The sequence below is a fragment of the Pongo pygmaeus genome, chromosome 5, assembly GCF_028885625.2.
Source record: "Pongo pygmaeus isolate AG05252 chromosome 5, NHGRI_mPonPyg2-v2.0_pri, whole genome shotgun sequence".
Taxonomy (NCBI): Eukaryota; Metazoa; Chordata; class Mammalia; order Primates; family Hominidae; genus Pongo; species Pongo pygmaeus.
The window spans coordinates 13,205,845-13,219,691 of NC_072378.2; the positions used below are offsets into that span (position 1 = coordinate 13,205,845).

Sequence of the window (13,847 nt, forward strand, 5' to 3'; positions counted from 1 at the left end):
GCTGAAGGTGGGTGCTGGGTTCCGCTTTGATGGGGAGGCCTGTTGCCTAGAGCACCCACCCCCGCCCGACGCCCCTGCATGTCCGTTTATGTCAACTCTGCCTTTTATCAACGTCTTGCCTCCCGTCCCCACGCCAGCCGCCACTTCCTCAACTCTCAGTAGAAGTTATTTTCAGGATTAGCCTTCCTCAGTCCTGGGGGAGCCCTACACATTGCCTAGATCTCTAGGAATGTGTGTTTACTTTTTTCTGCCCAAGGGGTACCCTTAAAAGTTTCCAAGCTGAATATTCTATATAATGAATTTAGAGCTTTTTCAAAGCATTTCCAAAGTCAGGGAAGCATTTGGCTTGTAGGATGTCTTCCTTTCGGCCCAATCTGATACCTGAGCCATTATAAACTTCCCATTGTTGGAGAGAAAGATAAACAGCCAGGTAAACCTGTACAACTTACTCACAGCCCCCTGCTGTACTTGTGGCCTCTGACCTGAGACCTAAACTCAAAGAAGCTAAAAGCCTCCGGGGGATTATTTAGGTTTCAGAAAATAGTGCTTATCACACCAGGAGTACGGTTTCTGGAAAGAGATCTAAAATCCCCTAGCTCAGCTCTGGGTTCTCTCAAAGATATCAGATCCCCGCTGTGGCTTGTCCAGATCCCTGGGAGACTACAGGTCCTTTGAGCTTGGGTTTTTACCGCCAGCAAGCAGGGAACTTAGATTCAGGGGACCAAAAAGTTGTGAAAGATTGTTCCCATGGTTCTCTTTTATTCTCTTCCCTAATCCCTCTTGTCCTGGCCACATAGTTGCAAATTAAAGAACTACTTGACCAATTCTAACAGGTTGATCATTTCATAGTTTTGAAACTTTTCAGAAATCAACTTGTTTTCCCATAGGTTCTTATTTTTCCCTGTATTCTGGAACTATGTTCTCCTAAATATTTTTTTAAATTTAATCTATTGCGATTGGTAAACAAAAAAAATATCTAGTGGTATAAGAAAACATCCTCCAATAGTTTGTTTTAAAATGGATTTTCTGAGCTTTCAGCCATTTGAGGAACTGCTCGGTGTTGGGGTGGTGGGGAACAGGGCACAGAGACGCCATGGCTCACCCCCGGAGCTTTGAGAGCCTTGGGTTGGTTTCCAGCCCCACCCTGCCTGGTCCTGGGAGCAGCCCCTGTTCTGTCCAGCAGCCAGTGAGGCCCTGTGCACCTCTGAGCACATAATGAACCCTCTGATGGTGGCAGCTGTAATGATGATGACATCGTAGGCCTTTCCTGGCCTGTCTTCCCAGTTGCCTAATGGGGTTGTCTTGGTACCTTCTGCCTGAAAATTCATGAACCTGGGTTGGTCGATGGCGTTGAACTAAAGGTATCAATTCTGTAGGTGGTAGCTTGTGGCCCCACCCCTCAGAGTGACCTAAGAAAGGCACATAGGAGATGAAGGCTCCACGCTGTGTCAGCTGTGTTACAGGATGCCCGCCGTCACGGCTCTGAAGGGACCTGTAGGATCAGAAGTCTGAGGCTAGTAATGAGGAGGAGAGCCGGCCCCACGCAAAACATGACCACTGGAAAAAACCTATCTGTGTAACCACTGAGCCAGGTAGGGTGTGACTAGCCACTTAACACCCCTGAGCCTTCAGATCCTCAGTTATAAACCAGGAATGGTAGACGAGGTGCTCACTAGGTCCCCTCATGGCCCTAATATTCTGTGCTTCTGTAAATTTTCACCATGTGTCCTCTAGCTGTCCCTGGTGACCCAACATCCAGACCACCTTTTCTTCCATCCGTTTTCCCACCTGAGACATCTCCAAATGGGAGTTCCCTCCTTCTGGTTCTTGCTGTCTGCCTCCCCATTTATCTGTGCTAGATTAATTCATACTAAGATATTAATGGCTGACTAGTTTAATAGGTTTTATCCCACTGAAATTTGCATTTGTACAAATGTCACTGTCTAGGGGCTCCCTACTTCCGGGTTTTGCTGTCTGCCCCCCAGTTTATCTCTGCTAGATTAATTCATACTGAGCTATTAATGGCTGACTAGTTTAATGGGCTTTTATTCAAGAGAAATTTGCATTAAAAAAAAAAAAAAAAACCTCCGGGAGGGAGATAGGATCTCTAAATCCAAAGGAAAGCACACTCATGGTGACGGTTTCAGGCACTGTAGAGTAGGCTAGAGCAGGGACCTCTGGTGACCTCAGCCCACAGCAAGATGTGGCTGTTTCTTGTGCTGCCTTTCTACAAAGCCTTATGCATACCACAGGCAGTCAGGGAGCCAAATCAGGCCCGTGAGGGTGGCCCTCAAGGGCCTGAGTTCTGCTCTGACCTCACACCACTTGTGCTAGTGGGAGGTATAGTCACCTTCAGTGTAAAGGTGACACAGTTATCAGATGGTCCCCAGCCCTTTCTAGGCACAGGGGGTTTCCTTCCTTTAAAGACCTGTCCCATACCGAGACAATCAGCAACCATACCTGAATTGCATGTGTGCACCAATACAACAAACTAATGAAGTTACCAAAATATAATTCAACAACTATGATTTTCAAAATGAGCCAACTAGTGTCCTAGGCAGTCGTGATGCACCCTATGCCAAAATCAACGTGTTTGCTTTTACTAACGCCCTTTGAAATTTAACGGCTGAGAATCACAGGCCTTCTTTGATACAAGCTGACTTCCATAGTTTTTTCAAGTCCAACAATGCTACGCTGATATCTGTGCTTCCATAGATATCAAGGAATTCTTCCAAGGTTCAGAAGGGAAATGGTCTACCCCAGGTCATCCAGTTAGCTTAAAAGGAGAAATAAGGCCAGATTCTCTGCTCTTCAAGTATCTGCCCCCTTCCCCAGACTCTCCTATGTACAGCTATTTAAAAATCTGATGAGTAAATCACCCATATATTAAGCCAAGAGCTTTCAGGCTCTGCAGTCTACTCTTCTGAGCCACTCCTAAAAAGTCTACACGCAGGCAATTGTATCCCACACTCTGGCCTCACCCATGCTCTGTGGACTTCTTGGAAGATTCAAACAATCGATGGAATCAGGGCTTGTGAAAGGTGAGCATTTTGAAATTCCTCCTGCCTTGTCTTGTTCCTGCAGCAGGTTGAGGCCAGTCTTCTGCTCTCTCTACCCCCACAGGGCACCAGACACAAGGACTACACCACAGTGAGCCTCCTTCAGTGTCTGGGAGGCTCAACAAAGAATGAGTGAGCCCCAGTCTTATCCAAAGAAAGGAGCCTCACATCTCCCCAAATGCCTGTGTATCCCTGTGTCAACATTCCCACCCACCTCCTTGGGCTGTGCGGGTGGCTCGCACCTGTAATCCCAGCACTTTTAGAGGCCAAGGCAGGAGGATCGCTTGATGCCAGGAGTTCAAGACCGGCCTGAACACCATAATGAGACCCCCATCTCAACAAAAAATTTTTTAAATTAGTCAGGTGTGGTGGCGTGCATGTGTAGTCCTAGCTACTCGGGAGGCTGAGGTAGGAGAATCACTTGAGCCCAGGAGTTCCAGGCTACAGTAAGCTATGATTGTGCCACTGCACTTTAGCCTGGGAGACAGAACGAGACCCTGTCAAAAAAAAAAAAAAAAACCTACCTTCCTGCCTTGTAGCCACATTTCTCAACCCAGCATCTCTGCCTGGAGACCTGAAACCCCATGTGATGTAAAGAAGGCAAAATGACAAGGTCAACCTGCTCAGTAGCAATTTGAAACAATGCAGGTGGTTTGGAAAACAGTCCCCATAAGGAGAAGGGCAGCTGGGGGAGGGGACAGGAGCGCTCTCTTCCCTTTATTAAAATGAGATGCTTGGCCTAGAGCCTGCCAAGCTCCAAAGGATGCACCTGTACACAACACTGTTTACTGAAATAAAAAACACCTTCAATATTTTTTTTAGCTCGGAATGAACAAGAGGAACAGGAGGAGAAGAGAGAGATTAAGAGGAGGCTAACCCGAAAGGTAGGTGGTTCTCCATGCCAAGAGCTGGGACAGGAGAGGGTGGGCTGCCTGCCACACCTCTGCCCTCTGCTGGCCTCAGTGGCCTTGCCGCGGCCTGGTTCCTCTCCTCCTGTGTCAGAGAACGCCACTCTCTTACTCGATAACATCTCTCCCCTCAGCTTCATGACCCTCAGTCCTTTCAGCTGGTGACATTCAATGTTGTTTGATGTTGTGACACCCACCTACTCCCAAACAGCTTGATGGCTATTGCGTTATATTTTTGATTATACTAAATATTTTGTTTTAAAAAATTCACTAAAATCCCATTAAGCAATGGGAAATTCATCATCAAAATCAGTAGTTCAAAGGCCAGGTTCAGTGGTTCATGCCTATAAACCCAGCACTTTGGGAGGCCAAGGTGAGTGGATAGCTTGAAGCCAGGAGTTCGAGACCAGCCTGGGCAACATGGTAAAATGCTGTCTTTGTCAAAGGAAATATACAAAAACTAGCTGGGCATGGTGATGTGCACCTGTAGTCCCAGATACATGGGAGTCTGAGGTTGGAGAATTGCTTGAGCCCAGGAGGCAGAGGTTGCAGTGAGCCGAGATCGCACCACTGCACTCCAGCCTGGGCAACAGAGCAAGACTCTGTCTCAAAAAAAAAAAAAAAAAAAATTACTAGTTTGAATATTACACAATTATTTGCTATGACCCTGGGAAAGTATAGACTTTTTTTTTTTTTTTTTTTTTGCTTCCCCGACACTATTCTTTCCCTAGGAATTAAGAACTATGCAACTTTATTAGGCTAAATTACGAAAGTACTGACAAATTTAAAGCAGATGTTTGAGAAGCACATAGATAAAAGTCATAAAACTGGAATTTTAATATAGTCTTAACCCCAAAAATAGATGATTTGGCAATGCACTGTAGCCTCGCATGCATCTCATTCCACACGAGTGTCCTCTTTAATAATAAACGCATTGTTAAGGCTATTCTTGGATAATGCTGAAAAGTTTAATTAATTGATGACGTGCAAGATATAATACTCCCTTCTGTCTGACGAAGTCAAAGCGTTTTTAATCAGCCTCCTACAGTGACCATCTTGAGAGAAAGATACTCATATCTTAGCGACAGTTAAGAGGCCCATTAATATTAATTTTAAAAAGGTTTATTAGTGGATTTTTCTCTCCCGAAATATCACACAAAGGAAGAAATTCAGAGATCCTGAAATATCATACCAATTATTAAGGTGATGGTTTGTATTTCTCAACACTTTCCCTGCGAGCATCCCAAATGCCTGGTGACAAGCCAAATGCCAACCCAATTAGCAAGAGCAGGATAAACAAGTGCCTGAATGGCCAGACAACTGGCTGGCGTCACCCTGGTGGAGACTAGCGCAAGAGCTAAGTGACTTCACCAGCCAGTCGCTGTCCCACCCGTCAAGGTTGGACCCTTTACATCCTTAAGCCCACTCACTCTTTGGATGCAGGGCGCAGTTTTTCCTGAGATTGAGTAGTGAGAAGAGCAGGAGAGATGCATTAGCTTTTTCTCATCATGTCCTTGAAATGACAGGGGCTTGAAAAAGACACTGTGATAAACCTTCATTTCTGATACAGAAAGGTCTAGACACTTAGAAAAAAAAGTTGTTTAAATCAGATTTTCATCAAATTTTTCGGAATTGGTTGCTGGATCCCCAAAATTCCCCCAGTTTTAAGGTTGCTTGCTAAAAGACGGTCATAGAGAAATACTTAGACATTTATTTAATTCCTCTCTCTTAACAAAGTTGATATGATTTTGTGGAGAACTTGATTAATTGCATGATTTGGTAATGAGCGAGTAAAGAGTCTTCCTTTCCACACCCATCTCCCTAGGGCTCGTAACACTAGGGATGGGGACCCCAAATAGTTCATAGTTTTTCCAGGTCTCCACAATCAAATAATTGCCTCTTTGTTCCTGCTCACCTCTCCTTTCTTCTCCCAGGGAAATGGCCTTGGAATTTTAGCATTTGCCCTCCCCTGGGACTGGCTGGGGGGATTAGAAATAAGGAGCTTGAGAGGGGATAACTGCTTCTAAGAGAGAGAGACTGGAAGAACAGAGGGGCAACTTCCACATCTGCTTTTGCGGGCAGAGATGTGGTGCCTTCCGGCAGGTGGGAAACCTACATCATCACTTCCTGGCCCTGTGTAGATCCTTCTCCTCTTGAGCATTTATCACACCGAGACCAGATGCCAGTGATGGTGGCTGCTTTACAGTGACTTGCCTTCAGCCCAGTAACTTCTTCAATAAAGTTCTATTTAATTGTAATGTACTAGTAAGAAAAATAAAAAATAAAACGTAGTAACTGAGGCTGATAGCAACAGACCAGTCATTTTCTTTGACCAAACTGAGACTAATATAAAAATTACATGCTTTGTCTTTTAAAAAAAAACATGCCTGCGGCCAGGCGCAGTGGCTCATGCCTGTAATCCCAGCACTTTGGGAGGCCGAGGCGGGCCTGACTTTGGCTGCAAAGATTATTTTTGCAGCATTCAAGGAAGGACTTCAGGTTCCAGATGCCCTGAGGGCTACAGGCAGCACCAGGCCAAAGGTGCATCTTCTGAGCCTTTCGTGGTCAGGGGCGTGAGCCCATGCACACGGAGGAGCATCCTGGTGGCCGTTTGTTAGTGCTGGGGTCCGTGCAGCAACTGTGACTCTCAGAGGCAGCAGCCAGCTGCATCCTCGCTCATTCCCTCTGAGCACTTGTGCTCTGTGCCGTCTTGATTTGGAAAGACGGTGTCCAAGGCTCCACGATGTTCAGGCATAAGAAACAGCCCCTGACCTGCAGCGTTTATGCTTAGTCTTTGGTTCACCCCAGACTCTGCCATAGATAGGATATTAGTAAAATCCAGGTCAGTTTCCAGGAAGATAAATTTGAAAGCCAGGGCTTAACAACTTTTCTCACATCATGGGTGCACTTAGAAAATAACACTTTGGGCCGGGCTCGGTGGCTCATACCTGTAATCCCAGCACTTTGGGAGGCTGAGAACGGCGGATCATTTGAGATCAGGAGTTTGAGACCAGTCTGGGCAATATGGCGAAACCCTATCTCTATTAAAAATACAAAAATTAGCCGGACAAGGTGGCGCTTACCTGTAATCCCAGCTACTTGGGAGGCTGAGGCAGGAGAATTACTTGAACCCAAGAGGCGGAGGTTGCAGTGAGCCGAGATCATTGCACCACTGAACTCCAGCCTGGGCAACAGAGTGAGACTCCGTCTAAAAAAAGAAAAATGAAGAAAAGAAAATAACACTTTGTCCAGCCCCTTGGGGTAAACCCAGCAAGTCCTGGGGAACACAGACAGGATTCTGAGTAGGAGTCTGTTTATCTGGAGTAAATGTGGCAAATGTTGCATGTCTTTATGTATTTTAATTATAGCACAAAATCTCCCTGCACTCACATTGTGGAGAACACGTTTTGGAGTCAGGATGACCGCTGTTTTTGTTTACGGTGACCACAGCCATAACAGCCTGGGAAGCCTGTGGGTTCCCGCGACAGGCCCACACTGGTGCCAGAATGTTGTCCTGTCTAAGAAAGCCAAGGGAGGCCTACATGCAGTCTGGGCAAGGGGGCCGGCACCAGAGGCGGCTGAGCCCCTGATCCCCACAGCTTCCTGCCTTTGGCTGAGAGGGAGCTGTAGGCCTGCCTTGGCCCTGTCCAGGGTGTGCCACCACTCTACTTGATACCTGCCAGCCATCCTCTAACTGTGCTCTGCCAGCGTGGGAGCAAGTTGCAACGTTGTCGCACCAGCCAAGGGTGTCTGGAAGCTGCCTGTTGCAGAGTCGAAACTGCCAGGGTGGTTTGGACTCCATTGTGTTTGTTTCATGGGCCTGAGTTGCAAGATTCTATGAGACAGTGTCTTCTAATAACAGAATTACACAGAGTCTAGGGCTCAAAGGGAAAATTGCTTTTAAATAGCATTGGTTGAACATCATTTGACAGCATCTTAAAGAGAGCAACTGTGTTGCTCCAGGAGAAATAAACCTGGTGACAGGAAGAGATAATAGAAATGTCAGCCTTATGTTGCTAAAGTAGAGGAAGGGTCCTCATGGCTAATATCGGGAGATGGCAAAATACATATGAATCTTCCTTTTACTTGCTTCATCCCTTATTCCTGCAGTCCTTCATCATGGACCATCCAAAGGGCTGGTCCCGAGTCTCCCTTGGCATAAATGTGGCCTTTTTCTGTACTTACTCAACTCCACATTTGTTGACTGACCTTCCCCTTGAACTTCTTGCAGAGGGCCATCAGCAGTGTTTGGGATGACCTCTTCAGCCAGCAGATTCCTATCCCTGCATACCCCAGAGTTTGCATACCATTTGCACATACGCTTTTTTGCATCTAAAACCCACACAAAATGTACTGCAAACCCCCCTTGCAGAAAGCACTCAATGTGACACAGATGGGGACTCACAAATCCAAAATAAGACAGAATCATTGTAGAATGTCCCTGTCACCTGGTGGGAGTAGGACAGATAAGAAGAAATCCACAACAGGCACCCACAGCCAAACAGAAAGACAAGCTTCTAGTAATGACTGGGACTCAGCAATGTTATGAAGATAGGGACTGCTTACTATCGATTTGTATAGGTGTAAAAACAGTAATGTGAATATGCTTTGAAGTCCTAATCTTTATGTATTCTATACTGAAATATATACAGATAAAATGATATGATGCCTGCGATTTGTTTCAAAGAAATCTACATGTGGATGTAGTCAGGAGTTGATCATTGTTGAAGTTCGTGATAATACACTAAATTCATTATATTAGTCCCCTTCCTTCTTTTGAAAATTTACATAATAAAAGATTTTTTTTAAGTTTAAAAAAAAAAAAGAGCTTGGCCTAGAGGGTACGTAAGGGATAACAAAGCTCTCTCTTAGGACCTAGAAAGGTCCCAGTCCCAAGAGTCAGGAGACTTGGGTCCCCCCGTCCCGGCCCTCCCCCTGCCCCTGCCCCTCACTCACTATGCGATGCATCCATCGCCTCACTGAACCTTATTTTCCACGCCTGCAAGTTCACAGACAGGACCAAGTGCCATGGTCAACCCTTCTGGCTGACTGGGTCCATCTCTCTCCCTGCCTGCAGCTCAGTCAAAGGCCCACGGTGGAAGAGCTTCGGGAAAGGAAGATCCTCATCCGCTTCAGTGACTACGTGGAGGTGGCTGACGCTCAGGACTATGACCGCAGGGCAGATAAGCCGTGGACCCGCCTCACCGCTGCAGACAAAGTAAGCAGAGGGGAGTGCTGGAGAGTGGCATGCAGGACCATCTGCTGGGTGTCTCGCTGGGCTCACCGCTGGGGAGCGTGTAGGGAGACCTGCAGCCAGGCCTCAGCCGCAGTCCCCATAAAGGAGTGTTGGGACCCCAACACCTTTCCCCAGGGGCCACAGATAATCTGCGGAAAGGCTGCGGAATCGGAGAAAACACAAGGCACATAATACTGTGCCCGTTTTACAGGAGGAGGAGCGGCAGCCTGGGAGGCTGTGCCCAGAGAAAGAGAATAGCACTGGATAGGCGTAGACAGGTGAAGGCACGAAGCTCCAGGCTTCGTATAGGGGACGATGCTGCCGGCATCCAATGGGGGATTCACCAAACCAAAAGAGAAGACAAAGTGGACGCATAACCTCAGGAGGGAAATAGGGCACAAATCAAAGAGACGTCGCAAAACGTATCTCACTGCACTAGCCCCTCGCCGATTTAGAAAACAAAAACAATAATCTGAAGTTCAGTTTGTTTTTTAGGAAAAGCAGTGATGCCAATGAGAAATCATTTTCTCTGTCCACCAGACAAGGTATCAGAATGAACCTCTGTTTGGTAATCCTCTCTGATTCTAGTCTGGTCACCATGAGGAGCTGGAGGGTTAAGGGTCTTTTTAAAAATGTAGTCTGTGCGCCAGGCACAGTGGCTCATGCCTGTAATCCCAGCACTTTGGGAGGCTGAGGCGGGTAGATCACTTGAGGTCAGGAGTTCAAGACCAGGCTGACCAACACGATGAAACCCCATCTCTACTAAAAATACAAAATTAGCCGGGCGTGATGGCACGCACCTGTAATCCCAGCTGCTCGGGAAGCTGAGGCAGGAGAATTGCTTGAACCCAGGAGGCGGAGGTTGCAGTGAGCCAAGGTCACACCATTGAATTCCAGCCTGGATGACAACAGTGAAACTCTGTCTCAAAAAAAAAAATATATATATATATATATATATATATATATATTCTGGAATAATGATTCTGCCCAATGTGTAGGTAATGATAGAAACCATGGAGTGTGTCAGGGGCCTTTCTGCTCAACAGTCCTGCCTTCACTCTGTCCGTTTCAGGGGCCCAGGGTTTTCTTATATGATACAGCAGGAAGTCATCTATGGCCCAGGCTGGCTACATTATCACCAACCCTGGATCCAGGAGGTGCAGAAAACATGTATGCAGGCACATTGCCGCACTTGATTGGGACTGAAGCAGCAAGAGGCAGATAGACTTCCAGAGACGACCTCGCCTGTGGCAGGTCAGCCCACAGACACAATGTGTGGAAGACTATGCCCTCCTCTGTAAACACAGCATTCACATCTTCCCTGCATGGGAATTTGTGGGAGCAACCCGGGAGCTGACACTGACATGCCCCAGACAGACAAACCCAGCTCCCCAGGAGTGTGTCATCTAAATACGAAGAGGAAGGGGCTTTCACTCTTGTCCTTTCCTGTCCACACTCTCTCTACGGTATGCTTGCAAGGATAAGGATATTCACAAGTGTGCAAGGAAACCACAGACATCTCTACTTGCACCCTCATAGAGTTCTGAGTAGCTCTTAGGCCAAAAACATATCCAGTTTCTCAATGGCTGTTGGGGACAGAATACAGGAAGCACGGGGTGACCCCTGCCCCCGCCCCCAAAGCTGCTACCCAGGCACTTAAACCTAAGCCAGCCTTCTTTTCCTAGGGAGGGCCATTCTGATCCTACATGAAGACTTTTCTATCCTCAAACTCCTGGGGCCTTGATATTCCCATCAAAGCAAGTATCGGCCATAGAGCTGTGCAAGAAGGCACACGTTTGCAATTTCCACCCTTGAGGAAAGAGTGAGGTTGTCTCCGGCCCCAGCAGCCTTCTCTACCAGCCCCTCCTCCTCCCCTGCTCTCTAATGGCCTCTCTTGGCTGTCTGATTCCAGGCCCTGCCTCCTCAGTGGCAGTATTATAAGGATGGGGTGATTTGGGATCATCTCAGAACATGTGAGGTTATTCAAAATGTTATCTCACGTGGTGAAATACATCACTGAAGAGTCAGGGAAGTTGTAAAAGAGCAAAAGCAAAGGGTTGGTAGGGAGCTGGCCATCACCTGTCCCCCTAATTTGGTTGGAGAATTTGATCCACGCCTTCTGGAAGTCTCCACCTCGAGGCATCGCTGTGCCTGTGCTGAGCTTCGTTTATTTACGGAAGATGAGAGGTTGACATTGAATGTGTTCTTGGGCCCCCAGGAGTGTGGGGTAGGTGTACACCACCATTGATGCCTCAGTGCCACAGCTCTACGAAAAGAGGAAGAAAAACACACTTTGGGCAATAGCCTGTCATCATTTGCAACTTAGATTTAGGGAAGGAAGGGAATCTTTGTTTTAAAGGACATCTCAGGTGATTTTTCTTCCCCCCAATGAAAGAATTCATCTTAAACTTGTTTGTCTGTTAAAGAAGAAAAATATGTTGCTAGGGATGAACTGAAAGGGGAGTTTTTTTCTGTCTCTCTCCCATTGCACATTGATGGGCTTCTGTTGATTCCAGGCTGCCATCCGAAAGGAGCTCAATGAATTCAAAAGCACTGAGATGGAAGTTCATGAATTGAGTAGACACTTAACAAGGTTAGTATTAAGGGTTTTTTTTTTTCCCCCTTTTTTTCCCTCAAGTTGCAATATTTATCTCCAAATGAGGCTCTCCCACTTGTGGGACATGAGTGGGTTGGTGGGTGCCGTGGGAAGGAAGACGGTAGGAAGGTAGGCATGCGGTTCCACTTTAGGTTACTGAAACGAGGAAGTGGAACACAGATGGCACGGGCTAAAATCAACTTTCTGCAAAGTCTGAGTTTCACTCATTTAAACTAAAGGTCTGATAAGCACCAGACTACCAACGACCCCAAGGTGGGTTTTTGTGAAAACTTAAGTCAAGGAGAAAAGATTGTTGCCAATTTGCAACCAGTCAGCAGAGGCCAAACCTGAACAAAATACCAAGTCCATGCGGGACTTCCAAAGTGGACCACTTCTCTTATTCCCTGACATTCTCCCTGACAATCCAGCATGATGATGATATTTGGGGAAACTGAGGCACGGAGTGATTAAGAGGCTTATATAAGGTTGCATCGCTAGTTAGCAACAGAGCCACTGATTTAATTTTGACTTTCTTTTGGGGGGAACATTTAGAGAAATAGGACATACAAGTATTTAGTCTAGAGACTCAGAGACACAGATTGGGTTCTGCACCTTGCTGCTGGATCCAGGTTGATGGCAGGAGGTGGAGGCCACCAGGGCTGCCCCAGATGAAACTATTTCAAAACCAGGTGTGTGTTCAGTGGCACTCCTGTGGGGATGACGGTGGGAAGCTTGCACCTCCGTCTCACGGTCAAGAACCTCCCTGAGGATGGGAGATTGGACTATTGAATCCTGCACCTTTGGCAGCCCCTTGGTCTTGATGTAATTATTTGTTTCCTTAGGTTTCACCGACCTTAACAGTCGAATTCCTCTTGAGTGCTATGCTGTCTTCAAAACATAAATTTATAAGAACCATAAGTGCTGGTATTTATTCACTTCCCCATTACGATGTAAATCTTCTGAACTGCCTTTTTTTTAAAAAGAAGAAGAAAAATCAAGGAAACACAATCGGGATTTTATGTGTGAAAACGCAAAAGTGATGGCTCGGCGGTCCGAGCTGCTGGTCCCACTTCTGACACCAAAATGCATCCCAACCCCCGGCAGTGCCAAGGGCACCGGCAGGGCCCTGACTGAAGACTGTCTGGCAGGTGGAACGGTCCTTGTCCTCTCCAGCCAGGCCCAGCAGGCATTGCCTTCATGAAGTCTCCAGCAAACCTCTTCCTCACAAGTGTCTGTCACCAGAGTCCAAAGAAAGCTGAAGGGGTGGGTTTGTTTTGTGGGGTACTGTGCAAAGCTAATGATCTGGTTGGACTTCTACACTTGGCCAAATGTACTGGCTCCAGACATGACATTTTGTTTGGGGGCCCTTTGAAGTTGATGCCAAGAAGGAGGGAACACTTCTCAGTTGCCCCTGGCTTTTCCCTCCCTTCAGCTACCACCCACACAGTGACAAAAAGGGAAGGGCCCATTTCTGGGGGAGTCTGGCTGCCTCTTGGCTACGAAGGCTGGCACTGAGCACCCATCCTGCCCCCTCTGCCTGAGCTGAGCTGCCTTTCAGGAAGCTCTGGTTTAGAAGGGGAAAGTTGTCATATGCTCAGTTCAAATAATCAACCCATCTGTGTTCAGAGTCCAGTGTCATGAGTGACCCATGCACACACACAGCCATTGCTAAGGTACTCCTGTGCTGTTTATAAGTCTGAGTGGGAGGACCCTATTGAAACCTGTGGGGTCAGAAACTGCTTGGCTGACATTTATTTTCTCTGTGTGCCTCGAAGCTGGTGATTATATGGCTTGGGAGTTCTTAGCTTCTGTGTATAAGACCAGTGCATGCAGGCCAGAAACCATTCCTGTAGGACTGGTTTTCCAGCCACTGAGGGACTTGGAACCACTCCATGTCCTTTTTTTTTTTTTTTTTTTTTTTTTGCACTGAAGAGTTTCTGTGAAGGAGCCCCAGAGTTGGGCATGTGCCAGAATTAGGCCAACACCAGCCACACCTGTCCACAGTGCCCCTTCCTGCTCCAGTTGATCCAGAGAGCTCCTCCCTCTAT

At 46.9% G+C, this 13,847-nt stretch overlaps 2 protein-coding genes across 26 annotated transcripts in view; one reads left to right on the forward strand and one right to left on the reverse strand.

Moving 5' to 3' along the window:
* Positions 1-12,717, forward strand: part of PHACTR1 (phosphatase and actin regulator 1) — a 574,022-nt gene extending 561,305 nt beyond the window's left edge. For all 5 annotated transcript variants that reach the window (XM_054490800.2, XM_054490801.2, XM_054490802.2 and 2 more), the window contains 4 exons: positions 3,882-3,943; positions 9,045-9,185; positions 11,720-11,796; positions 12,642-12,717. In XM_054490800.2, coding sequence (XP_054346775.1) covers positions 3,882-3,943; positions 9,045-9,185; positions 11,720-11,796; positions 12,642-12,657 — 296 coding nt within the window. In that variant the 3' untranslated portion in view covers positions 12,658-12,717. The remainder of the gene's footprint in view (positions 1-3,881; positions 3,944-9,044; positions 9,186-11,719; positions 11,797-12,641) is intronic.
* TBC1D7 (TBC1 domain family member 7) overlaps positions 1-13,847 on the reverse strand; it is a 61,410-nt gene that overhangs the window by 7,489 nt on the left and 40,074 nt on the right. For 2 of the 21 annotated variants that reach the window (XM_054490815.2, XM_063665810.1), the window contains exon 9: positions 4,311-7,175. The exons of 12 other annotated variants lie outside the window; for them this stretch is intronic. The gene's annotated coding sequence lies outside the window, so the exon portion shown is untranslated. Of the gene's footprint in view, positions 1-4,296; positions 7,176-11,282; positions 11,470-13,847 lie in introns of those variants that run through there. 7 more of the 21 variants (XR_010126573.1, XR_010126572.1, XR_010126574.1 and 4 more) reach the window with 7 other exon arrangements.